This window comes from Phyllosticta citribraziliensis, assembly GCF_038025025.1.
Source record: "Phyllosticta citribraziliensis strain CPC 17464 chromosome Unknown J3D65scaffold_5, whole genome shotgun sequence".
Taxonomy (NCBI): domain Eukaryota; kingdom Fungi; phylum Ascomycota; class Dothideomycetes; order Botryosphaeriales; family Phyllostictaceae; genus Phyllosticta; species Phyllosticta citribraziliensis.
Window position 1 is genome coordinate 998,684 of NW_027117342.1, and position 27,295 is coordinate 1,025,978.

Sequence of the window (27,295 nt, forward strand, 5' to 3'; positions counted from 1 at the left end):
CGTGCCTTGAGGTTTAGAACTAGAATTATATTATAAGGGCCTAATAGAGGTTGATCTAGATTATACTATATCTTTACTATTAGGAAGTGTGACTAGGTTAGGCGGCCTTACTAGAAGAGGCGGCATTACTTAAGGATCCTAAGGCGTGTTATTAGTTAGAGTAGGCAATCTAGGGCGTTTATATCTCGCGTGCGGTTAGATAGGCGTGTTATTAGTTAGAGTAGGCCAGCTAGGGCGTTTATATCTCACGTGTAGTTAGAGGGGTATAATAAGTAAAAACCTTAAGATTATAACCTTTAGCTCTATCTATATATAGATACTAGTTATATGAGAGTTAAAGTTAAATAGCTAAGGTAGTAGAGGTAGGTTGTATAGTAGTTAAGAGGATGGCTCTATAGGATAGGAAACCTTTACTTTATATTATTTACTTATTATAAAAGAGTTAAGTAGTAAGGTTATAGCACCCTTAAGCCTTAGACCTTACCTTTATAAACTAAGTATGGCGTGGTAGAAAAAGTAAGAGCGTATTATCTAGTAGGTATATATAGTAGTAATAGAGGCTCTTAAGTTACATAGCATCTTAATTTATAATATAAAAATTAGACTTGCCCTGTAGAGACGGAGCTTGACTTAGTATGTAATAGATAGAGGCTTAAGGAGACTATAAGCTAGGAGCGTATAGTTAGAACTAGCGGCGGATTTATAGAGTTACTACTCTAGTAGAGTTATAGATTAGAAGTATAGAAGTAGTTATTAGAGCGAGTTAATAAGCGCTAAAAGTAATAATATAGAATTAGTAAGCTAGGATAGCTCTAAAAGAAAATTTAATAAAAAGATAGAAGCTATTAATATCTATCTTCTTTATAATTAATAATGCGTGGCTCCTTAAGGGTCTTCTTTCTACATCTTCTCTACCTAAGCTGCATACTATTATAATCTTAATAATGATTATTTAATATGCCCTTAGTAGCTAATTTATCGCGTATTTCTATTATCTATAAGCTATAAGAGCTTATAATGCTGCCTTTTTATATTCTACCTTTAACTTACTAGGCATGATTCCTATTTTTTATTATATAGTTAGTGGGGTGAAGAGGGTAGTTAGGTCTTATAGATATATATAAGAAGAAAGTTAGATGTATTAGATATAACCTAATAGATGCTACTATAATATATAATCTAGATAATATATAAAGTATAATATCACCTTAGGATGTTAGCTGCCTAGGGCGGCCTAGAAGTTCCTATCTTAGTACTAGGTGCTAAGTGCCCGGGCGGTGCCTAAGGTAAGGTAGGCTATAGTAAGGTACCTATAACTAATACGTAAAATATTATTCTATACTCTACTCTATACTTATAGCCTATCTACCTTTATAGCATCCTATCTCTCTATTTCTTCTATAATTAAAGCTCTATAAGCTAGTTAGTAATACCTATACGCTACTAACTATTAAGAGCTTAGATAATAAGAGAGCTAACATATCAGCTCTACTATTAGCTTTACTACTATTCTCTCTTATAACATCTTAAGCGCAAACGGTATAACTTCTATGGCTTATATATATACTAATATTATAAATAATAAGTTGCTAATATTAACTATCTATAGCCTAGGTTCTAGGTTTTTAGTTGCTATTATTATTACTATTAAAATTTATCCTTCTCTCCTAGGTAATATATAGGGTGTATTTAGCGCTTTCTATAGGAGGGACGCGTATAATATATACTTAGCACGTAATATTACTACTTCCTACCTAATCTATAATAAAAGCTCTGCGGCCTCTAACTTAGTAATACTACTATAGGCTAAGAATCTGCCTCGCCTTTTTATACTAGATACTATATTAGATATAGGCTTATATCCCTAGTTATATAGTTAACTAATAAATACCAGACTAAATACCTAGCGCTAACTTTAAGTGCTATATTACGATGCGAATTCTAGTATAGAGTAGCGGTTATTATAGGAAGGCATTTATACTTTTCTCCTTATTATAATATAGTCTATAAGTTCTTAGTAATTCTGCCGACTTCTCTTAGTTTCTTACTAGATAATAACTAAGCCACGGAGCGCATTATTTAGATAGATAACTAGGTAGAAAAGTCTTAATACTAGATTATAAATAAGTTAAAAAGGTCGTTTATTATTCTAGTATACCTACTAACTATTATAAAAATGCTTCCTCTTTCTTATAGCTTAGTTCCTATACTAAATATAGAGTTTATATTATATTTTAGTAAGTTGTATAGATACCTGTATTTATAGGTATAGCCCTATACTTTTAATATATTAGAATGCCCTAATTGTTCTAATACTACTTAAGGATATTATCTAATTATCTATATTATAGTTTTCCTAGATATTAAGATAAATCACTCCCTTAGTATTATAAATAATGCTAAGCGACCCTATATATTACTACTACTCTAAGCTATTTATATTCTAAATATGTAGTTAAGTTAGTATAAGAGTCTAAGCTATAATCTACTTTAACTATAACCTATAATCTAGCTAGTAGCTTATATAATATAAAAGTAAGCCTCTCCTACCTACTACTCCTATAGTCTGCGTCTTTAGATAAGTAGCTTTCTACTTTTACCCTATCTAGTAATACCCCCCGCCGCGCCGTCTAGGACTTAGCATGTATTTAATAGGAGTATCTAAGAGCTCTTCTAGTTAGTATCCTATATACTACCTCTATAGCTAAGTAAGCCCCTCTTCTATATTTATAACTAAGCTACTCTTAATACTAAACTCTAGCTTTTAGCTTTTACTTTATCCCCTCTAATACCACATCTTATAGAGTACTAGACGATGACATGGCACTCTAGTACATAGTAAGGAAAAGGATAGAGGCGAGAAAGGTAGGTATATAGTAGGGCTAGTACTAGCTAGATATTAATATTAGACTTACTAGAGTAATAGGCATAAATAGGTTATAATAGGTAGATGGCATACTAGTACTAAGACCGTGGTATTTTAGAGCTGATATAGAGAGATAGAGGATAAGAAGGTTAGATATAAACCCTATACCCTAGTAAATAGCATGAAATAATACTGAGTAATAGAATATAAGGAGTAAGAAATTAACCTATAGTAGTAAGTATTAAGGCTAAACTACCTAACTAGATAAAGCTCTACTATAATCTAGTAGCTATATATACCTAAATAATAAAAGGCGAGTCTTCTTAACTATAACCTTAACTTTTCTTAATACTATACTACCTTTCCTTAATACTATACTACCTTTTCTTAATACTATACTACTTACTCCTACCTCTAGCCTTTAGTTATATCTTCTATTAAGTCTGCCTACCTATACTCTAATATAGTATCTATCTACTATCTACTTATTATATAACTTCTCTAATTATATTAATCTACTTATTATCTAAGCTTTAATATTATCTTTATTGGTATGCCCTTAGCTAATCTATATAATATAAAGCTGACTAGTATAAGACTAGGTACTTTACTTAACTATTTAGCTCTATATTATAGTAATTAAGAATCCTAACTAGAATGACTAGGCCCTAAGTAGTATAAAGCTAGAAGATAAAGTAGTAAGTATATTCCTATTAAATTATAAGCTTAATAGTTAATAGGTGCCTTACTATAAGCTTACTAAGATTGCGAATATAAGAGAAGAGTGCTACTAGATAGAGGAAGAGCGCTATTAACTCTATAATAGGAAGATATATCTCTAGGAGTAGTTTTACTCTAGTAAGGTTAGCTATAAGGCTCTAGAAGAGATTAAGAACCTAGATAAGTAGCGTATAGTAAGGGCTATTACTAGGATTATTAAGATGACTATTAAAGCTATAGATCTAACTAAGGAGTACCTTAATAGCTTTAAAGAGTAGCTATCTAGAATGATATCCTCCTCTCTAGGATGTAGGAGTACCTAGTAGATTACTAAGCTATTTACCTTTATTTAAAATAAAGTATAGAACCTAATAGTATATAGGGAAGTAGGTTAACTAATACTATAATAATTAAAGTAAAATTAAGGGTGTTTTTAGTAATAGGTATATTAGGCGCTGTTAATTCTAAAAGGTGATATAGGGGATACTATATAGGTTAGAGTGTAGATATATTTAAGGGCCATGCTAGTAGTTAGGTAGATAGGAGTTTATTAATTAGCTTTACCCTATAAGAGGAATAAGGTATTAACCTAAAGGTTAGACCTAGTTCTAAGATTATTTCTAATAAAGCCTATATATAAAGACTCTAAGATGTGCTTATACTAGGTAACCTACTTATATACTATATACTATATACAGCGAAAAGCGTGAGGTCTATAAGGAATATAATAGTATTAAGTAGGAGGTATAGTATAGGTAGTAAGGAGCAAGCTATAATATAAATAACTAAGTAGAGGATATTACTATTTTAAGTAGTATACTTATATATAGAGTTAGGGCAGCGCGTCTAGTAATAAGATACTAGGTAACTATATATACCATACCTTATAATAGAGTGCCTCTATATATAGGTCGTGCGCAGCTATATATCTAGTCTATACTTAGTTAGTTAGTCCTAGGCACGTACGCGGTACGTCTTAGCCCCCTATCTAGGTAGCCTATAGTATATACTTACTAATATTACCGCGCGCACGTCCTCTACTTATACTTAATATAATTATTTTTACTCTTCTAGTTAAGATACTATATAGGTCGCCCCTCTACCTATATATATTATATATACTATAGCCTGCCTCTCTACTCTAAGCTTAGGGGTCTCTTATAGTTAGTATTAGCTACCTAACCTTAGGCCTATAGCGTGATAGGATAGGAAGCCCTAAAGCCTAGTCTAGCTATTATATTTTATAGTCGTGTCTTTGCGTCTCTAGTCCTAAGCTAAGACTAGATCTAAGTTGCCTAACCTACTACACCTCTACTATTTCCTTACTTAGTTGCGTACTTATAATAATACAGCTAAAGTAGAAGCCTAGAAGGCAATTAAGGGAATACTAATATTAAAAAAGTCTATATATAAGTCTACCCTACTAACTCTAATAGATACTAATACTTTTAGTACCTAGAGTCCTATATCTCCCTATATACTTAAGACAACATATATCATACTACTATATAGTAGTATTATATATTATATTCTATAATTAATAAATATAGGCAAGAGCTGACTGTAAAACTAAAGCTAATATATAGGCATGGTATTAGTAGTGCTATTAGTAGGAGAAGGGGTGTCTTTTAGGTCGCCTTAGTAGTTAGTCTAGATATAGCATGCTATAGGTAACTACCTACCTAGTAGGCTGCTCTATATTCCTATCTTAATACTTAGAGGCGTCTAGAAAAGCCCTAAAGATACGCAGGAAATAGAGTTTATTAGATAAACCTATAGGCGCGGATAGTAAGGTTATAAATATACCTAAATCTATAAGTAAAAAAAAATAAAAGGGACAAGACTTATAACTAGCTATAATTATTAGTAAAGGCCTAGATTGTTATTTAATAGTAACTTTCTAAATACTATTATAATACTATCCTTTAATCCTTTATATTAATATTAAAGAGAGAATTTCCTAAACTATTAACTAAAGAATAAAAAGACTCCTAGGGATATAAATAATCTTAGCGCTATACTTAGTCTAGTATAGCATCTATCTCTTCTAGGTAGCTGACTCCCTTTTTAAGTCCTATATCTAGATCTAAGGTCTTTTATTCTAGTAGCTGGTTTCTTAGTAGATTATTTATAAAATATAAAAGTCTATAGTACTAGGTAGGGAAGTTAGCTAGCGGCCATATTAATATTATTATATCTAAGGATTAGGCAGGTATATATAACCTAGCCTAGTTTAATAGGCCTAAGCTGGGCGTGCGAAAAAGGCGGTTATCTAGTAATTAATTAGTATAGATAAGATCTACTTATACTAATATATATTATAGCTCTTTATCTAGTCCCTTATCTCTATAGCCTTATAGAATCTTTAATTAGTAGTAGTAATCTAGGTACTTAAAGAGTTTAGATAGATAGCTCCCTCTAGATCCTTTACCTATTACTAAAATATGTTGCTTAGTAAGAAGTAGAGTGATAGTGCCTATAGTAAAATTATTAAGATTAGAATCTCTATATTTATATATAATCTAGTAAACAGCTATAAGTAGCGCTTAACTATATACTTAAAATCTAACTCTAATATAAGAATATTAGGAATCTTCTAAATATTAATAATTATACTCTACTTTAGAGTTGGCTTTTATAAGAGTTAACTAATAACTCTTAGGCATTTTATAATACTCTTATTAAGTCTAGCACCCTATCTATTACCTCTAACTTAGATTATTATACAGAGGTCTGTAGCGTGGTAAAGGAGGATACTAGTAGTAGTATTACTAAAGGTAGATATCTATAACTAAGTAACTTTAACCTAGGCGATATTAATAATTCTAGAAGTAATATAGATAGGCACCTAATAAGTTTTAGTAATAGTAATAAGTATAGACTTATACTACTCCTATAAAATGCTTAATAATAGGAAGAAGCTAGGTATATCCTTAGGGTACTATAGTATATAACTAGTTAATAGCTTATCTAGGTCCTCTTAATCTATTATTACCTTTATAATTAGGATTTACAGCTTAGGAGTAGGGGTTAATTATATAGTATTTATACTAAAAGGAGGAAATATTAAAGTTTAAGGTTATATATATATAGGGTTATAAGGTAGCAAGTTAAGTAGCATATAGATAGTTATAAGTTAAGAAGGGTTAGTTATTAGGTTAATATAGGATACTAATAAAGTTAGTAGGATATATAACTTTCTATTCTCTATAGGGGCGCTTATATATAAATAGAGAGAGATAGAGATAAAGAGAGAAGTTTTAATACTCTAGGTAGATATTTAGTTATAGTCTATTAGTATATATAGGAAGCTAAGTAGGTAGATATAGTAGTTATAGAGTTAAAGAAGGTAAAGGCTAAAATAAGGGTAGTTAGCATATAGGACCTAACTCTTATATAAAATATATAGAATAAGGAAGTAGCTTATTAGGAATTTTTAGTATATATACTAAATTCTTTAGTATATTAAGTTCTAGGTAATAAGTACTACCTATCTTATAACTTAAAAGTATCTCTTATTAAAGCTCCTATTTAAATCTTCTCTTTCTTATCTATTATACTACTACCCTCCCTCTATAACTATATGCTCCTTAAATAATTCTTACGGGCTATTACCTTATACTAGGCTATATACTACTACTACTTAATATCCTTAAAGTCCTAGGTTAGATTATATATTATACCTACCTAAGTCACCTTATAACTATTATATTTAAAGCTATTATAGGCCTCCTTATAGATATTACTAAGGAACTTATAAAGGCCTTAGTCTTACTTAATATTACTAGCCCTTTTATAGAAGACATAGTTAAATAGTAGTTAAGGCTAGAGAGGATATAATTAGTAATAAAATCTTACCTATCTTATAGATTATTAATATATAAATTAGCTCTTATTAATTTTTATTATAGTTTCTCTATTAATTAAGGTTGCACTTCCTGTCCTTAAGTAATAATATAGATAAAATAGCTAGAGCTAGTATAAGTTATTACTAACCTCTATAATATTAGTAATAGTAGAAAATATATATATATAAACTAAGTATAGCTTATATCTATATAGAAGTTACTAGTTACTAAGAGCTCTATATTAGTATCCTTTATATATGCTATAATTTATAATTAGTATACTAGGTAGAGGATAACCCTCCCTAGGTTAGAAGGTTAGAATATATATAAAGTAGTCTATCTTATGCTATATTAATATTAGTATATTTAGCAGATCTACTATGCCTAGTCTTTATAGGGAGGGGATAAGATGTCTATCTTTATTAAGGTAGTATTTATCTATATTTACTTTATATTAGTATTGCTTTATATTAATCTTATTTTGCGTGAATATACCTGGCATAGTAAATTTTATAGTAATGTTAGGGGTTGGTAATATAGATGTTAGAATGATGCAATGTATCTTTAGGGCGCAATTGTTGGCGCGTCGTGTAGATGTCTAGGTGGCGCCGCAGGTGTTCCAGTAGAGGCTTGACCATTAGCAACGAATAGTAAGCAGCGAGCGTCGAGGCAATCACCGCTGATCGAATGTGACGTAGGTTGTATGGCATTAAGGTCGCGTTTGCTGGGAATTAGGAGACTGTAAATAGTGAGCAGAGATAGCAAGCCTCGTCACGGTCTATGACTGTGGACGGCGCGTAACGTGAAGAGGGTCAGAAGCTGCCGCTGTGTTAGAGGGGAGCGAGACCAAAGTGCAATGCTCGGTAGATGATCGACAGACTTCCTTCATTGTCCCGCGTCCTGACCTGTCTGCTGCGCGTGAGACGGACCTCCTCTTCGCCAAGAAGGGCCACGATCTCATCAAGTTCTGCGTCCGCGAAGACATTCCTTTCACTGTCTTTGAGAGCTGGAAGGACATTCACGCCGTCTGCAAGGAGATTGTGTAAGTGTCCCTTTGATATTCGCAAGCATCAACATGCTGAACCACTGCAGTGAGGGCAAGAAGTCCGTCCAAGAGGCGGCGGTCGAGGGCCACCAGCAGTTCAAGAGTGGTGAGGCTGGTGTCAATGGTAGCGCCAATGGCGCGGCTAAATAAGCATTTGGCTTCCAGAGCACGAGCATGTATAGAGCAGGTGGATAGAAGGGGCGTCTACAAGTATGCTCATGGCGGTGCACGCCAGAACAAAGAGCCACAGTGGGTGTCGAAAGAAATTACAACTCCTGGCAATACAAGTGCGCCTAGGGAGCGTTCATTCGCTGCTTCGCCTGCGCTCAAGGAGCATTCATTCACTACTCCGCCTGTGTTTAAGGAGCATTCATACACCTATACATGCGCTTAGGAAGTGGTTGTTCATTACGGCAGACAGACCGGGAGAGCCTCATTTCTTTTGACACCCACTGTGGAGCGCTCTAGAAGACATAGAATGATAGAATGGGGTGCGAACCAGACAATATACATCGCATTGGTACAGGTAATGGGCCTTGTGGACCTGAAGGGTCTGTTCCAATCAAGGCGCCTTGGATGCAGATCTCGGGGCGCTGCGCTGCCAGCGCATCAGACAGTCGAACAACCGCAAGCCCCCGAAGCCACAACGCTCGCTCCTCCGCCGGTCGCAGCCATGGATGTTCATTCGACAGGGCGCGTGGTGTTTCAGATGGCCTTCATACGACAGCGTCCGCTAGGCGTTCGTGGTCGATGGAACCATTGCCCTGGTGTAGCATTTCATTGTCTCGCGCTTGCCCCGCGGGAGTTATCGGACTCTAAATAATGACGACGGGACCGCTCCACGACAGTGGCATTGGATTCTTCAACGCAACCAGGTCGCATCCAACTGCCCGACCCGTCGTGCGCAGACCCCTCTCTTCCCTCAGCCCTTCGCACCCCAAAGAACACGACGCAACCACCAACTCTCTCGCCTATAAAGCCATTGGGACGCCCAGCAGCCGCCCACGACTCGCCGACTGCACCCACCTCACACCCCCCCTTCCTCGCCTTCGCAACCAAGCCAACCAAACCCACCACCGGCCATGGAGACCATCGACCCCACGACCGGCAAACCGCTGCCCCCCGACGCAATCCAGCGCGTCTTGTACATTGCGCGCCAAGTCCACGTTTACCAGATCCCGCCCGCGACGTCGACAAAGGGGTACAACGCGTCGACGTGGATAGGGCCGAACAACGAGCGGCTCATCTTCACGGCGCGGCTGCGCGTGCTCGAGACGGCCATACCGAAGCCCGCCGCAGCGCAATCGACGGCAACCGCAGGAAGCGCAACACAACCGAACGCAGCGGGGACCTCTAGTGCCGACGACCGGGAAGAAGACGTCAAGGTGGACATTTTGCTCGAAGACCCGGCCACGGGGCAGCTGTTTGCCGGCGCGCCGTACACTTCGCCCGCGGTGGTGGAGCCGACGCTCGACAGTAGCCGCTTCTTCGCGGTGCGCGTCGTGGGCGAGGGCCGCAAGGCGACGCTGGGCGTCGGCTTCGAGGAGCGCAGCGATGCCATGGATTTCAACATTGCGCTGCAGGACGCGCGCAAGGTGCTCGGATTGGATCAGTCTGGGGGCGGCGCGGGAGGCAGGAAAGCCGCCTCGGCGAAGACCAGCGCTGAAAAGGAGCAGGAGAAGCGCGATTTCAGCTTGAAGGAGGGCGAGATGATCACGGTCAACATTGGGCGCAGGGGCAGGAGAAAGGCTGACAGCCCCGGCGAAGGCGGCGGTGAGGAGCAAAGAGATTCGCAGGCTGCGCTGTTCAGTATCAAGCCGCCGCCTGCTGGTGGAAATGGAAATGGCGGCGGAGTGCCTTTCCTGCCGCCGCCGCCAAAGACTTCGGACGTCAAGGCAGACCGAAGACGGAGCCGGAATATGCAGCTGGAGGCACCGAGGGAGACGCTGTCGAAGCAGCCCAGCGCTCAAGAACTGGGCTTCGACGACGGAGAGTTCGGAGAGTTTCAGTGACACACGGGATAGAAGTGCAGAAGAAGGATCATTTGGGACACCGGATTTGGCATAGAGGCTCGATTGTGAATAGATCGTTCGGATATTCGCGCATTACCTGCTGTACAGCTCCAAATGAGATGGACTATCCGCCTCGTTTTTTCCCCGTCGACCTCGTCAAGTCATTACAGTAATTCATACACGGCGCGCGGAGAAACGCCAGGCTTCCAATTTGTACGAGAAGATCAGTGCTTCCAACGCTGCGATTCAGTCTTGCGGCACGGCTAAAACCCGTCGAGCGACTCGGTGTTGAGCTGGTCGTACAGCGCGTTGATATCACGGACGAGCGACTCCTTGTCCGAGCCATCGGGGCAGTCTTTCCACTCACCGCCGTCGCGGATGCAGCGAATCTTTTCATTCAAGCGGACCTGTCTCTCATTAGCGACTGGTCTCGACGTGCCAAAGCTTCCCACTCACCGTGCAGCTCTTTGTCACGTTGGCCTTGGAGCTGCGCTCAAAGCTGGCCTGCAGCAAATCAACAGCGTACCCGCCATCGTCCTTGCTCAAGCAGTCGTTGAGCTTGTCGAAGGCGAGGCCGTGCTCGAGGGCGCAGTCCTGGACGAGGTCGCGCTGGGGGATGTCGGCGTACTTGCGCGTCAGGCACATGGTGAAGCCGAGATAGAGCTTGGGGTCCGGGTACAGGTCGGCGGCGCACAGCTCGAGCATGTTGCCCAGGCACTCGGTCTGGCCGTGCTTGCACTCGACACCGTCGTCGTGGTCAGTCGGCGTGCCGATGTACGAGAGCGTGAAGGCGATGCGCGGGCTCAGCTGGGCCATGACGGGGAGCACCAGGTCGCGCAGACAGTCGCGCGCGTCCGGGCATTTGGACCTGCGGATGCGTTAGCTGGTGGTGGTAGTCTTCGCGGGACTCGGATCGGCGCGACGGACATGATGTGTGCCTCGAGCGGCACTTTCTTGTCGAGGACATGGTAGCCTTCTGAATCCTTTGGTGCGCTGCTGGTGCTACTGCTCTCGCTTTTCCCCAAGGGCCGGAGGTTGATGAGCGGCCGCGTTTGTCCAGGAAACGGGTGGCCGAAGAGGACCAGAAACGTCAGAGCTGCCAAGAGGGCGGCACGAATAAACACCAGCCACCCGGACCGTCGAGGGCGGGTGTAGGCGGCGATGGGCGGGCCTTGAGGCTGCTGGAAGTCGTCCGAGAGGCGCTTCTTTTCTTCCATGGTCGACTAGAGGTGCAAGACTTGGTGGAGGGGAGGAAATGACGCGAAGAGGGTCGTGAGCACAAGCTCGAAGCTCGAAGCTTAACCCAGAGCCAGGGTACATGTAGTTAGTGGCCGGCGTTTGGTCGCAAGGGTGTGCCAAACGCCGGCCTGGACAAAGGGACTCGAGCTAGCGGTCTGGACGCGTCGCTCTCTCCACTCGCGTGCCTGGCTGCTATGCTGAACCGAACGGTATACGACTGACTGCACTGCATGGGACGGGAATCCTGCGTCGTCGCCTCATTAAACCCCATCCAACGCCGCGCAAGGCTGGAGCTGAGACTGTTCGCCCGCTGATCATGGCCGCCGTCGTCTCTGCTGCCTTATCTTGAACCATCTCACGGGATCCATCTCTCTCGACTCCCGTCCCCGCCATCTCGCCCTTCCATTCCTGGCCTGCCGCACTACCCATGGCTGCGGCTCCGTCTCTTCTCCACCAGGACCAGGACCAGGACAATGCACTGCACCACCACCTTCTGCAGCCGCTGACCCGCTGCCTCGATGACGCCGTGCTGCTGAGTCTGGCGCGCGGCTTTGCTGAGACGTTCAAGGACCTTGCTGAGAACTCGCATCAGCACTTTCTCTCGACCCCCGTGACGGCCCTGCCCACCGGCCACGAGGTCGGCAAATTCCTGGCCATCGACGTGGGCGGGACCAATCTGCGCGTCGCCTGTGTAGAGCTGTTGGGTGACGGCGATGATGTCCCCACGTCCCAGTCCGGCCCCTCGGGCCACCACGACCCTAAAATTCGGAGGTATTCCGAGCGGGCCTGGCCCATTGAGGAGCACATGAAGATGGACAAGGCTGAGGACTTGTTTGCCTGGATTGGGGACTGCATAGCCGGTGTTCTACATGACGTCTTGTACGGCCCAGACGCAAGCATCCATCCCGACGACTTTGGAGACGACATTCCCATTGGCATCACCTTTAGCTTCCCAATGACGTACGTTTGCAATCTGTCTACCCGTCTTTGATCCCGCCTATCTTTGCGTTTGTGCCTGAGTCGGTTTGTCGTAGGAGCCATCACTAACGCTTTTCAAGACAAACATGCATCTCGGAAGCAACTCTGATGCCCATGGGAAAAGGCTTCGCCATTTCGTCTGACCTGAACTTGGCAGAAATGCTGCTGGCAGGATACGCAAAACATTGCACCCCTGGAGCGTCAAATGGTCATCCTGTTAATTCAGCAAATGGTCACCCGCGCAAATTACTGCCCAAGCTGCGTATCACAGCCATCACAAACGACACCGTGTCGACCTACGCCTCCCTCGCCTACTCTGTCAAGACTTCCTCCAGGAGCCGCGTAGCAATGGGCGTAGTCGTCGGCACAGGTACCAACGCCACCATCCCCATGCCCCTGAGCGACCTCGGCCAATCCAAAACCGCATCTCTCAAGCTCCCCCTGGACGTCTCCTCGCCCTCTTCCTCGTCGACCAAAATCGTCGTCAACACCGAGTGGTCGGTCCGCGGCACCGAGCGCCCCGTCAAGCCGTACACGACGGTATGGGACGCGGAGCTCGACCGCAACACCGACCTGCCCGGCTTCCAGCCCATGGAGTACATGACTTCCGGACGGTACCTCGGGGAGCTGGTGCGCCTCGCGCTCGTCGACGCACTGTCGCGGGAATCGACTTCGACGGACCACAGCAGCAGCAGCCTGCCCGCAGCGCTCGGCCGGCGCAACGCCATATCGACCAAGTTCCTGGCGCACGTGGCGGCGCGGACCTCAGACGACGAGATCCGCGCCAGTCTGGACGAGCTGTTCCCGGCGCCGCCGGGCAGCTCGTTCGTGTGGTCCAAGGCCCGGATTGACGCGCTGCAGGCGGTTGCTGCTGCTGTGCTGATTCGATCGACGGCTCTCATCGCCGCCATGATAGTCGGCCTGCTTGCGCGGGTGGGCGAGCTGCATCTCGACTCGTTGGCTGATGCTGGCGCTGGGGGAAACAGCATACCCGACGCTCCCGTCTCTGCAACACCATCACCATCATCGTCAAACACGCCGACAGTCCCCCCAGCCCATCAAACAACAGCAGAAGCTCGCCTAGCCTTAAGAGCGAGAGAAGAAGAAGAGGCAGCAGAAGAAGAGCTCATTGTCGCATGCACAGGCGGCCTGATCCTGCAGTACCCTGGCTACCTCGAGACGTGCCAGCGCTGGATCGACCGCCTCGTGGCCAGCGGCTCGCCGCGGAACGCGGGCAAGAGAGTCGTCCTCGACGAGGCGCGAGATGGCGGCGTCATTGGCGCTGCTGTGCTCGCTGCCATGTTTTACTCCGCTCCTGTGTCTTCGCGGTAGAAAAGAGAGAGCGTCTCTTGGGGGAAGGTGTACAGATGAGGGGGGTTGGGGTTGGGGTTGGGGTTGGGGAGGAGATGGGTGATGTTGTTGGGAGGGGCGCTTGTTTTTAGAGGAAGACTAGGGAGTGCAGATGGGAACGCATATCTTGTGGTTCTGGTATGGATGATTGAAACGAGGACATGAACACGACTTGGGCTTCTTATTCCTCCTCCTCCTCCCCTCCTCTCTCTCTCCTATTTACCGTCGATATACCTGTCTAGTACCATCTACATAAATACATATCTCTTGTGCGCTTCGCAATGGCCTACCTACCCACTGCGTCATGCTTCGACCCTGGGGCCTTTGTTGCATTGACCGACTACTCCGCATTCTCCCACTCACGTCCATGCAATGTTTCTCAGTAGACGGTAGACCATGACTCCCGACCTGATTCACGCACGCCATCACTGTCAACGCATGGCCCTCAATGGGTGGTGGTAGGTCGGAAACTTGATGTAAAACGTGAATGGACTAAGCTCAATTGCTTCTGTGCCTGGTAGAGCTTCCAGGGGGGTATCTGTCGCGAACAAGTAAAGAAAGACCGCTCCCACCACCGCTGCAGTCGCCGTCCCCGCCGCCGCTGCAAGCACGCCTTTCCTCCCTCCCTCCCTCTCATAACTAACCCATGCTACGCTTTGCTGATGCATGAATCCTCGAAGAGACAAACTTTTGGCAAAACTGCCGTGGAAAGAGAACCGCACGCTTGAATGCTCCCACTCGCACCCAAGACCAAAACAGAGAAAACGTTTGAAACAGCCCGAATGCTCCCGCTTACGCAGGAGGTATACACCTGGCAAAAAGAGCTCCTGTCAACCACGTCCCCTAATCGCTCAAACGCCGTGAGACCAGAAACGCCAAATGTAAGAAACACAAACGCATCCGCGTTTATCCGCCATCAAACGCCAAAAAGCAAGAAACGCCAAAGGACAAAAAAGTAAAACTCGAAACCGCAGAGCCGCAGGGGCTCGCTTGAATGCTTCCAGGTCCGCTCTGGACGATGGAAAAGTTGATAGAAAAAGCGGACAGAAAAAAAAGGACCGAGCAAAACAGCAGACCGCTGGAACGCTCCTTGGTCCGCTCTGGACCATTGGAAAAAGGGTAAACAGCCCACAAAGAAAAAACCGCGCTCTTGAATGCTTCAAGGTCCGCGACGAGCAGGACCGACAAGGAGAAAAGGTAGGAAAATGTTGACAACTCGGCGACACGGGAGGACGAATGCTTCGCGGTGCCAAACACTCGATCTAGGCCATGACCAGGCCTGTTTCGTCCTCCCAGTCGAAATCGCCAGTGAAGCCGCCGTTGACGATGGCGCAGGCGAACCAACGGCGTGCGTGATCAATGACCGCGGGTTCGGGGTCGTATGAGCTGGGCAGGACAGCACGGCCGCGCAAGATGTTGGCCGTGTTGACAATCACAAACATGCCGCAGTCCGAGCCGTTGCCTTGTTTGGGGGAGTTTTGTTCCCGAATGACGGTCCAGTCGGACTCGTTCCAGTGCTCTCCCATGAAGACTGACATGAGGCGCTTGGCCGTGTTGACGTACTTGCCCGCAGGGCCGCCCAAGCTGTCGAAATAGTGAATGGTCCGCTTCTGCCCGAAGATCACCACCAGGCGCCAATGAAATCCGTCGCAAATGGGCAAAAAGACGGCCTGAGTCTGGAACAAGTTTTCTCCCAGGTGGTTGGCCCTTCTTCCCCAGGACTTCATGCTGGATTCGCCGAAGGAATTGATCGAGGTGTACCACATTGGCGTGTAGGCGTGGAAAGGTGCTGGCTGTCCTCTCGCCTTGACCTGCTTGGAAAAGCCGGCTTTCTCATTGGCTCGAAGGCACAGCATGTCCGTCGCCTTGCAGACTGCCTCATCATTCAGCCACGGCCTGCTCGGGCCGATCATGGAACGGAGGTCTTTGGATTTGAAGTTGCCCTTGATGTCGTAGGCGTCGGACTTTTGCGCAAGGGTTTCCAGGGTGATGGCGTGTGCCTGGGGCAGCGCGCGGAAGAGACCACTGGATCTGTCCAAAACCCAGCGCTCCTCATCAGTCATTGCGTTGAGCGCCGCTTCCCTCTCCGCGGCCCGGGCAGCCTCAGCTGCAGCTGCAGCGGCCTCCCTCGCCTCTCTCTCGGCCTTCTCCTGGGCCTGCTTCTCCTCCAAGGCCCTCCTCTCCTCGCGAGCTTTCTCCTCCAGTTGCTGGACCTTCCGCTCCTCCTCCGCCGCGAGCTTCTCGCATGTTGATTGCATGGAACGCTGGAGCTCCCCCTCGACGAAGCTGAGATCCACATCGGTGGGAACGGGGACCAACTCGAGACTCGTGGCCGCCTCTTTTGCTGCATCCGAGGGGTCCACGATGACGCTGGAGTCACTGCCCGAAGACGTTGGGCGTGACTCTGACTCGGCATAATGACCGGGAGAACGCGATGGGGACAGAATCAGCGAGGATCCAAACGGCTTCTCCTCGGACGCCTTGAAAGCGACGCGGGGACTCAGCCCATGGGCTCGAGAGGCAGAGGCCGCCGAGCTGACACCAATGGAAGAGAGGCTTGATCCCAGACGGAGTTCCTCCAAACTCGTCTCGCGCCTGACACGGGGCCAGGCTCGGCTCTCGAGCCTTGTCGACTGCCGCAAAGCCGCCCGAGCCCGAATTGAGTGTGCTTGCTTTCTTTGTTGCATCTCGGACAAGCCGTACGAGTGAGGCACCACGTCGTTGTTAAGCTGCGTCCGAAGCGTCCTGGGCCGCCTTTGTATGGACGACTGTTCTTTCGCCTTTTCATGTGTAGGGGACAAAGAAGAACCAAGGCCAGGAGACGACCATAGGTATTTTCTCGCGGGCTGGATTGCTGGCGGAGGAGTAGTAGGCCGGGCTGGGGGTTGCGACAGGACTGGACACGGGGCATGCGCCGCAGGAATGCTGCTGGAGAGAAATTCGGTCTGCTCCACGGGTTGCTCCACGGGCTGCTCCATAGACAGCTGCTCTACAGGTGGCATGTCGTCGACCATGGCAGCAGACTCGGGAAATGCCCCTGGCATAGTTTTACGACGCTTCTGGGACTTGGAAGCGACTAAAGCGTCTGGATAATTGGTCTGAACAAAGCGCGAAAACCAGCCACTGGCTGCTTCCGTCGCCCAGTGAAGGGCTCTGAAAATGCCCATTGGCGCATTCGTCTCAGATGGTGACATTTTGACAAAATCCTCCCGTCCGGTGATGGGCAACTGGCTCGCAAGGGTTGGCTTTATATCTTTCTCGGTGGCGTAGTCGTCAAAGGAGCGCTTGTTTGGTGTCATCGGGAATCCGCCCGGAATCGCCGAAGCAAGTTGAGGCGTGCGCATTTGTGTTGTGCAGGGGTGAACGTATTTGGCAGTAGGGCTCTGGGGATTCAAGAGCCTGCGGATCTGGGGGTGGTTTGATGATGCAACCGGAATCGCTGGGACTTGGGCGACCGGCTTTACTGTCGGGTTGTGCTGGGTGCTCGGAGGTAAGTTGGTGGGACAATATGGTCGAGTAGAGTCTATTGGCAGTCGAGGGCGGTTCGAGTTCCTGTCAACGTGGAGTTTCATGTATTTTGTGTGAGCATCCCGAGGATGTGTATTCTGCGCTTTGCCATTCTTTTGCTCCGGTCCTCGGTTCGCTCTCAAAAGTTTGACGACTTCTGAAGACGGCCGGTCAAATGTCCGGCGTGCATTTGCAAATGTGATGGGGCGAGTCTCCGTCGCATTGCGCGTGGGAATGTGCGAGAAGTTGTTTTTGTTTCCGGCAGGCAGCTTTCGGTTTGGCTGATAGTTGAGTCCACCAGAGGGTTGATAGTGGATGGTCGAGTTGGCTGCGAAAGACTTTGGGAAAATCGTGGCCGGTTGAGTGGGAGTCCAATCCATGTTGGACTGCGACGAGTTAGTGACAGCTACGGCAGAACCATGAGGCAGTCACATACCGAAGCTGGCGACTGAGCACCGCGAGGAGCCGAGGCGTCTCTGGCCTGGGTGTTTTGTGTGTGGAGGTTGGGTGTCGAGTTTTGGGTGGAGGGCCGGCGGAGCATCGGGCCAGTCGGGAACTGTTGCTGTAACATGTGCGATTCATGGAGCCAGTTCTGCAAGCGCGTTGTTAGAGTCAAATGTGGCGACTGGGTGGCAGTGGTCGTACCGTGCCATATTGACCAAAGTGGCCGGCCATGGTGGGCGGAAAGCGCGACCGGACAGACGCGTCGCAATGGTGAAAAACGCGGGGATGGAGGTCGGGCGCGAAAATGTGTCCTTAGACGCGCGGGAAAGGAGGTTTGGGTGGGCGGAAAGGATGGCAGCAAGCTTGAGCTTATCCGACAAAGCACAAGGTGAAGTGCAAGGGTGGGGCGGGCGATGGGGTGCGCTCGAGCGTGCTGAAGACGGTGGTGGTGAGAAAGGATGAAGACGAAGCACAGCTCGGCGATGGATGGATGGTGCTTTGGCGGCGGGCAGCTCGGCGTCGGGGGTGGCCGGGGGGCGGCCGGGGGTCCCATCCGGCTTGTGGCGGTGCACGGACCCGTCAGATAATCCGGCCACAGCACACCGGAGCCAGGCGAGCCGATTCCGGCCTCGTAGCAAACGTTGCCGTCTTGTTGTCTCTTCACAGCAAAGCCCACGAACATTTCTCAAGCAATATGGGGCACCCGGGGGCTTGCTGGCAAGAAGCAGTCGGACCGTTGGACGGGCGTTTGTGGCGGTGGATCGACGTAGGGCTGAAAAAGGGTCCACGGGGTCCTCCCGTCGGCGTGGTTTGACATGGTGCTCCCTCGTCGCGTTCCTGCGCCTGCGTTGCGTGCTTCTGCTGCTCCCTGCCTCTTCTTCTGCTTCTAGACCATCTCTGTGCTCTTTTCTACACTTTGGAGAATTCAATTCGAGCCATCCATGCCCGTTTTGCTTTACACTTTGCAAACAGCCCAAAGTCATCCTGTCTAGACAGTGAGTGAGCCATGGACCCCCGAGACGAGACACGACAGCAGCAAACAACAAGCCAACGACAGTCTGCCGTCTGCACGTTCCCCGCCCGACCCCACTTGTCTGGTCCCTGTCGATCCTGGCGGAGGTGACATGCTTCTGCTCCAGTCTTGGCTTGTCTGTTTGTGCCCCGCTCTTGGTTTCTCGGCCTGTCCACCCAAGTGCTGATTCTGATTTTATAACATGCTCTTTCGGTGCTGCTTGTGAGGCAGATCATGCCAAAGTTTGAGGGACTTTTCTCAAATCTTTCATGCAACAAGAACATGAGCCGCTTAAACCTTGCCTCGATGCAATCCTTCTCCTGTACGGGTCCCTTGAGAAGAAGTGAGCCCGCTTCTTTTGCACACTCCTTGTCGCCAAAGAATCAGCGCTTTTTTTTTTTCATTTTTTTTTTTTTTTCCGACAGCAACATACTGTTCGGCACTTAGCACAGTCAGAAAGCAACCCGAAAATTTCGTGGCATGTAATAAATTTGCCATTGTGAAGAGGTAGATGGCACATTTTTGCTCCTCTAAAAATGACTGAGAGGCTTTCATCCGCTCAGCCCACAAAAAATAGAAATGCATGTCCCGACTTTTTGATCCGAGCTACGCCAGCAACTTACTTGCTATCCATGCATTGGCGAGAACCAGTGAAAAGACAAGCGCCACGACCGCCCCAATGCCAAACGGCGTAGCCACAACGGGCCTCGGCACGCTTTCAATGTCTCGGATCTCCTTGTCGAACCGCTCTGCCATCTTCGTTCTCGAAAACTCACTCTTCACGCGCTCCCGGCCTGCTGTTCCCATCTGGACAAGCTTATCGTGGCCGATGCCTCCGGGCAAGACTTTGCGCATGACGTCAGTCCACTCTTCGACGGCAGCCACATTTCTCAACCACCCAGTAACGTCCTCCTGAATAGTCTCCGTCGGCCCGCCTTCATTGGCCGCCAGCACAGGAGTGCCCGCTAGCATTGCCTCGAGCGGAACGATGCCAAAGTGCTCATGGCGCGGTGTGTACACCAATAGACTAGCGGACGCAAGAAGCGTCATCTTGAGCATTTCAGGGATGGAAAGCAGGAACAGAACGTCAATGTCGTCCGGGATTGAGAGCGCGGTGATAACAGTCTTGACCGTGGCGATCTTGAGCTTGAACGATTCGGCGAGTTGGCAAAGCTCGTTGTAGCATGCGATATTCTCTTGGACCCGCGAATCGTAGCCACCTGGAAAACAATCAGCGACACGTAAGATCTATTTTGTCCAAGGTCCCTACCTGCAATGACGAGCCGAGTGTTTTCCCGCTCCCTGGAGCTCAGCCCAGCATAGGCACGAATGGCCAGGCCCACGTCCTTTTTCCTTTCGAAGCGGTTGATGCTCAGAAAAGTGGTCTTGTCCTCCCACATGTGAGCATGTCGCTGCGCCGTGTCCCATGCCGTAGATTCGCCATCCTCATTTGTGTCCACGCAAGGATAGACTACCGCTGGTTTCCTATCGCTCAGGCCTGTGAATGCCTGAGCAAAAACGCTCCGTGTGAAGCCACTGTTGACCACAATGACATCGCTGCATCCAGTGCTCCAGCTTTCTACCCAGTCGAACGGTATTCTGTACAAGGCCTTGATCAATCCCTCCTTCTTGGCCAGCAGCTTGTCCGGGAAGTGGCAGTAGAACAGGATTCTTGTTTCCCCAGCGACTATTCGCAGCAAAGGAATTCCCGCGCTAAGCTGGTCGATGAAGAATACGTCGGGTTTCAGCTCGCGAAGCTCGGAAAATGCGATGGCAAGTATCAAATGTATTTGCCGCAGAATGGCGCACAGTATGGAGAAGCGGCCAAGTATCGAGGGCGGGAAGAGAGAGTCGCCGCGGACGCGCACGTCAAGAGTTCCTTTTCATGGCGCGTTTTCTCAGCTCCCCTTGTCTCCACAATAAGCGCCGTCGTTGGGCTACATCCGATGGGGCGAGCTTACCATCGCGAGCCTCGTCGAAGCAGTGCCTGGGGTCGCAGTGCGATGTGAAGATGGTGACCTTGTGGCCGAGATTCTGAAGGCCGACGGCGGCGTCGACGACCAGACGCTCGGCACCACCAATGCCCAGGTCCGGGTGGAAGAAGACAATCTTCTTGGGCTTGAAAGCCATGGATGGTTCGGTCGGAGTCGTGAGACGCTTGACTCTGAAGGAAGGCGACCTTGTTGAGGGCGGACGCGTTCAAGACGTGGCCACTGCCCTGCCCTGGCCGCTACTGCTGATTGGGCAAGTTTCCCGACCCTAGTGCTCGCGCGACCCCAGCTGCCATGCGCACCCTCAACACCATCACACATCGCCCGGACTCGTCGCAAACAATCACAGAGCTGCGTCTTTTTGCGACGGAGCCTGCCCTGCGAGGCCGCAACGCTGCGCCGCTTCTGCTGACTCGCGTGCGCAACATGCGAACAGCCCAACACCACAAACGCCGTCAACATCACCGGATGCCTGACCAAACATGGGTCAAGGCTACTCTCTCACTACCCTGTCCGCGGGGGCTGCAGGAATCGACGTGCCAGAACTCGCCGACTTGACCTATGAAAAGAGCTTGGGAAATGCCCGTTTTATGAAAACGATTAGAGCGCGGCATAAAGATGGACTGGTCGTGGCCAAGGTCGTGATGAAGCCTTACGCTAGCATGAAGCTCGATCAATATGTCAAGGCCTTGTTAAGTGAGATTCAAAATGCGTGGATCTTTTCATCCGTCGTTGCTGATGACCATCAGATGAGAGGAGGGTATTGTCAGAAGTGCCAAACGCACTCGCGTATCACCGCATTCTCGAGACGAGTACCAATGGATTTCTCGTTCGCCAGTTCATCCACAGTTCTCTTTATGACCGTATCAGGTATGAACAAAGCCACAGATCTTGCGCTAGATCTAACTAGTGCAGCACGCGCCCTTTTCTGGAAGATGTTGAGAAAAAGTGGCTATCCTTCCAGCTGCTTTGTGCAGTACGGGATTGCCACGCCAGAAACATCTATCACGGCGACATCAAGACTGAAAACCTTTTGGTGACGTCATGGAACTGGTTATACCTTTCGGACTTCTCATCATCCTTCAAGCCTACCTATTTACCGGAGGACAATCCCGCCGACTTTTCATTCTACTTTGACACTTCTGGTCGCAGAACATGCTACTTGGCTCCGGAGCGATTTCTTAGCCCGGGCACGCAGCCTGATGGTTCCAGAAAAGTCGACTGGGCCATGGACATGTTCAGCGTTGGCTGTGTCATCGCCGAGCTATTCCTTGAAACCCCCATTTTCTCGCTTAGCCAGCTTTTCAAGTATCGCCAGGGAGAATACGATCCGTATCACACTCATCTGATCAAGATTGAAGATGTGGATATTAGGGAAATGGTCTCTCACATGATCAAACTCGACCCCAACACTCGGTACTCCGCTGACGAGTGCTTGAGCTTTTGGCGAAAACGAGCATTCCCCGATTACTTCTTCAGCTTCTTGCATCAGTACATGTACTCAATCACCGACCCCTCTTCTGGCCGTGGCCCCATTACCGCTGGTGGGGAAAACCTGGGCGAAGCAGACGACAGAATCGACAAAGTCTACAGCGACTTTGACAAAATCTCTTACTTTCTGGGATACGGCGAAGAGAAAAAAGAGGAAAGGCCACCTGGAAGCAGATATACCCTACGCAGCGACATTTTCCCGCTGCATTTGGACATTCCCAACTACAGGCACCAAGCATCAAATCGAGTTCACACGACCACGGACGATGGAACCCTCATTTTCCTGACGCTGGTTGTTGCGTCTGTCCGTAGTACAGCGCGCGCTACTGCGAGGATTAGGGCATGCGAACTGCTCTTGGCCTTTGCTGAGCGGGTCACTGACGAGGCCAAGTTGGACCGCATACTTCCATACCTGACAGTCTTGCTAAATGACAAGACTGACCTTGTCAGGATTGCCGCACTTCGCACAATCACTCAAGTTGTAAGTACATGTATTCCCCGGGTTGAACTTCCCTAATTGTTGGCAGCTGGACCTCGTGTCTGTAGTCTCTCCCATCAACGCCTACGTCTTTCCCGAGTACATTCTCCCAAGACTTGAACCTTTTCTTCCCGGCCACAAGTCGACACCCAGTCCTTTATTACGAGCCACTTATGCTTCTTGCCTGGCCACCCTGGCCACAACCGCATCCAGATTTTTAGACATGATGCAAGCGCTTCGAGCGGATGGGTCATTGCCCACAAACGATCCAGAAGCCGAGGAAGATAGCATGAGTCGCTCTGCTTACCAAACGCTGTACGACATCTCCCGCGATGACTTGGTGTCCAAATTCGAGGCGCAGACCAAAGCTCTTCTAACGGACAACGACCCGTCCGTCCGAAGAGCCTTTCTGGGGTCCGTTTCGAGCCTGTGTGTCTTCTTCGGAAGTGCCAAGGCCAACGACGTCATCCTCAGTCATCTCAACACCTACTTGAATGATAGAGATTGGATGCTGAAATGCGCGTTCTTCGAAACGATCGTGGGCGTTGCAACATACGTTGGCGGTGCGAGTCTGGAGGAATTCATCCTGCCACTGATGGTTCAAGCGCTTACCGACCCCGAGGAGTTTGTCGTTGAAAAGGTGTTGAGATCACTTTCATCAATGGCACAGCTCGGCCTTTTCCAGCGCGCAAGAACATGGGAGCTGGTCGAGATGGTCGGCCGCTTGACAATGCACCCAAACATCTGGATTCGAGAATCCTCAGCCCAATTCATCTCCTCGGCCATAAGATATCTTTCGGTCGCCGATATCCACAGCATCATCGTTCCTCTAATCAAACCATATCTCAAAGTCCAGCCATCAGAGCTGACGGAGTTGAAGCTTCTTGATTCGCTCAAGAAACCCCTGTCTCGACTTGTCACAGACATGGCACAGACCTGGGCTGTCAATGCTGAAAAGGGCACCTTTTGGAAATCTGCTCAACAGCAGCGCACGTTTGCTTTTGGGCTTTCCGACGACGTCATACCCGTTGCACCTACCAGAGAGCTAGGGCCCAAGGCGCTGAGCAGGATAGCCAAGAATGAGGAAGACGAACAGTGGCTCAGGAGATTGAGAAATGCGGGAATGCATGCAGACGACGAGATGAAACTCGTTGCCCTTCGCGAGTACATTTGGCGAGTGGCACACCGCAGGAAACAAGACAATTCGGATGGAACCGGGTCCAGATTCAACGCCATCTTGCCTCTCAAGGACCTTGGAATCACCCCTCAAACCATCTTCTTTGACCACAAGCAAGCCGTGTTCGAAGACGCTTTCCACGATCAGATGGACGTGGATGGCGACAAGCCTCACACCATCGCTGATGCATTGCGTGAAGCCTCCATGTCGGGCGACGACGCACTGTCCCGAAGACGGATGTCACACATCAATAGCCATCTAGAAAGGCGAGGCTCTGCAAGGCCAGAGGTACAGCACACGGATCCTTCCTCGCCTACTTCTCGAGCCGAAAGTCCAACAGGTGGATCTACGCCTCAGAAGGATGGCATTGAAATACCCAAAACACGCGCCAAGGACCAGGACACCCTCCTCTCACCTGCATCTGTTGATTCACGGACAGGCTCCAACCTGGGTGTGCACGAACACGCTGTCAGACACAAGTCCAGTGCAATGAGTCTATTGAATCGCATGGATGGCGGAAACAAGGCCATGGCAGAAATCAGCACCACCTCGACGACCGCTGTTGGCAGGCTCGACAGCGTCAAAAAGCGAGAAGAGATCCCCCTACGAACAAAATCGCCGCTTGCACTGGCACAAGAGCAGCATCGCCAGGATCCAGGCAGGATCAAGTTCCAGGCTGCGCATTCTTACACGGGCAACGACCCTACTATTCTTAAACTTCTTGATTCGGTCTACCTCGAGAACTTTCCTGTCGAAAATGTCGAGTTTGGCCCTCGCATCACACCAGTGAGCCGGAAACAGCCAATAAAGCGTGGCAGCGGACAGTCGTCGTCTGCAACATGGCGTCCAGAAGGGACTCTGGTGGCCATGATGGGCGAGCACACTGGTGCAGTCACCAGAGTTCTGGTCTCTCCGGATCATGCCTTCTTCATCACAGGCTCCGATGATGGTACGGTCAAGGTCTGGGACTCGTTCCGACTAGAGCGAAATATTACGCATCGCTCGCGAGCCACACACAAGCAAGGAGACAGTGTCAAGATTACCAGCCTCTGTTTTGTCGAGAACACACATTGCTTCATCAGCACCGGTTCCGACGGCAGCATCCAGGTTGTCAAAGTCGACTATAGCGAAATCCAGTCTGGCACCACCATCTCCACGCGCTATGGCAAACTCAAATTCCTGCGCTCTCACAAGCTCCCTCAAGACACCTATGCTACTTGTTCTTTCCACTACAAGTCCGACAATGCGTCGGTTCTGCTGGTCGCCACCAACACATCACAAGTCATGGCTCTCGACCTCCGCACCATGCAAACGCTCTATACGCTCTCGAACCCCCTCCACCACGGCGCACCGACCTGCTTCGTCACAGACCGCAAGCACCACTGGCTGCTGCTCGGGACAACGCACGGCGTACTCTCGCTCTGGGACCTACGCTTCAAAATGCGCCTGCGAGCATGGGCGTTCCCGGCCGGCGCCCCTATCCATCGCATCTCGATGCGCACGGCCAAGATGAGCCACAAGCCGCGCTTCATCATCGCAGGTGGGACTGGCGGCGCCGACGTGTCCTTCTGGGACCTGGAGAAAGTCGTCTGCACCGCGGCCTTCCGCACATCAGTCCACAAGGAGACGTCGGCCAACCGGCACTACACGCTGGTGGACCTGGACGAGGAGCGCGGCGCAGGCGGCGGCGCCGCAGCCGGCGGCGGCATGCTGCTGCTCGGCCGCTTCGCGTCGGCGCTGACTCCCGAGACGGCGGCCGTCGTGGGCACCAACCCGTCGCCAGCAGCCGCAACGGGCGGCATCGGCGGCGGCGGCGCGACGGATCGCAGCGTGCGCGCCACGGCGCTGGGGTCCGACGATGGCAACGATTTCGTCGTGACTGCCGGCCCCGATTGGAAGGTCCGCTACTGGGACGTTGGGCGCCCGGAGAACTCGACCGTCGTGTCGGGGCTCGAGATGGAGGAGAGTCGGCCAACGTACGCGTCGCTGCCGCCGTCTGCACCCAACCCGGAGACGGCTGTCGTTCAGGAGCGCATCTTGCGGCCGCAGGGCGGCGTCGATAACGGCGATGTCGTCGTGGGTGGCAGCAGCAACAATAACAACAGCGGGAAAGGCAAGGCTGGAAAGACTGCCAGCCCAGCCGGCACGCCGCCGCCGCCGTCTTCGTCGTCGAAGAAGAATCAGAGCGCGGCGAACGCGGCGGCGCGGGAGAATCTGCGTGGGTTGCAGCAGCAGCAGCTGTTGAAGGGGCACTTGGATAACATTATGGATGTGGCGGTGCTGGAGCAGCCGTATGGCATGGTGGTCAGCGTGGATAGGGCAGGTTGCGTTTTTGTTTTTCAGTAGAGTGGGTGGGCGTAGTTGAGGTGGTTTCTCTCTCGTTCTTTTCCTCGGGCTGCATCTGCAACTGAGGAGGGGGAGGAGGTAGAATGGGTTGGGTGCTTGGGTGAGAATGGCAATGGCAATGACAATGGCAGTGGCGGCGCAGTAGTTGAATGCAGACTGATGAATATTCTCTTCCAAACCTGACTTGGCCCCTGTATCTATTTCCCTACTCACTCTTCTGTCTAGTAGCGGTCGGTAAACGAACGCTCCTTCGCCAAAAAAGACAAAAAGAGCAAAAAGAAACGCGCATACCCTTCCTCGGTTCTCTTCCCCAAGAGGGAGTCGAACGCAAGACCGGGGCTGTACTGTGTACGGCACGATGACCCTAGCTCACACACCCCGGGGTTCTAGTCTTAAGGGTGTTGGTGGCAACAGCGTTGAGACGGTGTCCTGTTCCATTGCGCTAACCAGCCGTTGTTGAGGGTGTTGTCGTTGTTGCGGGTTATATAGCTCAGTGGTCGGGCGCGGTGGTGGTGGTCGCGGATTACTCATTGTAGCGCCTGTGATCGGATGGCCGGCGGCTCTGGGCTTGTTGTCGTTGTCATCGTTGTTGCCGTTGCTGCCCTTCTCTTGATCTTGACCTTTTGGTTGTTGTTGTTGTCGTTGTCGCCACCACTTCGCTCGTTCACTGTAGCTCCTCCCATCAGTAAGTATCCAACGTTTGCATACGCTACGTGCGTCTGCCAAAATTCCTCAATCGGGCTTCATCACGCACCGTAGGTGCCCGAAAAATGTCACGTCACGTCCAAGTC

The 27,295-nt window shown here is 49.0% G+C and overlaps 7 protein-coding genes across 7 annotated transcripts; 4 read left to right on the forward strand and 3 right to left on the reverse strand.

The window, feature by feature from the left end:
* Positions 1-8,214: 8,214 nt before the first annotated feature.
* On the forward strand, positions 8,215-8,629 carry J3D65DRAFT_667069 (uncharacterized protein; the record flags this gene model as incomplete). The annotated part of the gene is made up of 3 exons (XM_066802991.1): positions 8,215-8,220; positions 8,313-8,476; positions 8,527-8,629. 3 exons carry the CDS (start codon positions 8,215-8,217, stop codon positions 8,627-8,629), a joined length of 273 nt encoding a protein of 90 aa, XP_066656055.1.
* Positions 8,630-9,100: 471 nt separating this feature from the next.
* Positions 9,101-10,680, forward strand: J3D65DRAFT_621781 (uncharacterized protein). Its single transcript, XM_066799999.1, has one exon. It carries the CDS (start codon positions 9,562-9,564, stop codon positions 10,489-10,491), a length of 930 nt encoding a protein of 309 aa, XP_066656056.1. The 5' UTR covers positions 9,101-9,561; the 3' UTR covers positions 10,492-10,680.
* J3D65DRAFT_621783 (uncharacterized protein) lies at positions 10,537-12,081 on the reverse strand. The gene is made up of 3 exons (XM_066800000.1): positions 11,419-12,081; positions 10,948-11,359; positions 10,537-10,898 (listed from the first exon to the last, which is right to left on the reverse strand). The coding sequence occupies exons 1-3, from the start codon at positions 11,706-11,708 to the stop codon at positions 10,755-10,757; spliced, it is 846 nt and encodes a 281-aa protein (XP_066656057.1). The 5' UTR covers positions 11,709-12,081; the 3' UTR covers positions 10,537-10,754.
* On the forward strand, positions 11,794-14,091 carry J3D65DRAFT_621785 (uncharacterized protein). Its single transcript, XM_066800001.1, has 2 exons — positions 11,794-12,690; positions 12,789-14,091. The coding sequence occupies exons 1-2, from the start codon at positions 12,158-12,160 to the stop codon at positions 14,038-14,040; spliced, it is 1,785 nt and encodes a 594-aa protein (XP_066656058.1). The 5' UTR covers positions 11,794-12,157; the 3' UTR covers positions 14,041-14,091.
* Positions 14,092-15,320: 1,229 nt separating this feature from the next.
* Positions 15,321-15,971, reverse strand: J3D65DRAFT_552313 (uncharacterized protein; the record flags this gene model as incomplete). Its single annotated transcript, XM_066797078.1, has 1 exon — positions 15,321-15,971. The coding sequence occupies one exon, from the start codon at positions 15,969-15,971 to the stop codon at positions 15,321-15,323; it is 651 nt and encodes a 216-aa protein (XP_066656059.1).
* A 3,413-nt stretch (positions 15,972-19,384) lies between these two features.
* Positions 19,385-21,193, reverse strand: J3D65DRAFT_621788 (mannosyltransferase). The gene is made up of 3 exons (XM_066800002.1): positions 20,983-21,193; positions 20,292-20,900; positions 19,385-20,241 (listed from the first exon to the last, which is right to left on the reverse strand). Exons 1-3 carry the CDS (start codon positions 21,149-21,151, stop codon positions 19,628-19,630), a joined length of 1,392 nt encoding a protein of 463 aa, XP_066656060.1. The 5' UTR covers positions 21,152-21,193; the 3' UTR covers positions 19,385-19,627.
* Positions 21,194-21,328: 135 nt separating this feature from the next.
* On the forward strand, positions 21,329-26,768 carry J3D65DRAFT_569842 (uncharacterized protein). The gene is made up of 4 exons (XM_066797623.1): positions 21,329-21,708; positions 21,762-21,882; positions 21,928-22,984; positions 23,031-26,768. Exons 1-4 carry the CDS (start codon positions 21,495-21,497, stop codon positions 26,502-26,504), a joined length of 4,866 nt encoding a protein of 1,621 aa, XP_066656061.1. The 5' UTR covers positions 21,329-21,494; the 3' UTR covers positions 26,505-26,768.
* Positions 26,769-27,295: the final 527 nt, after the last annotated feature.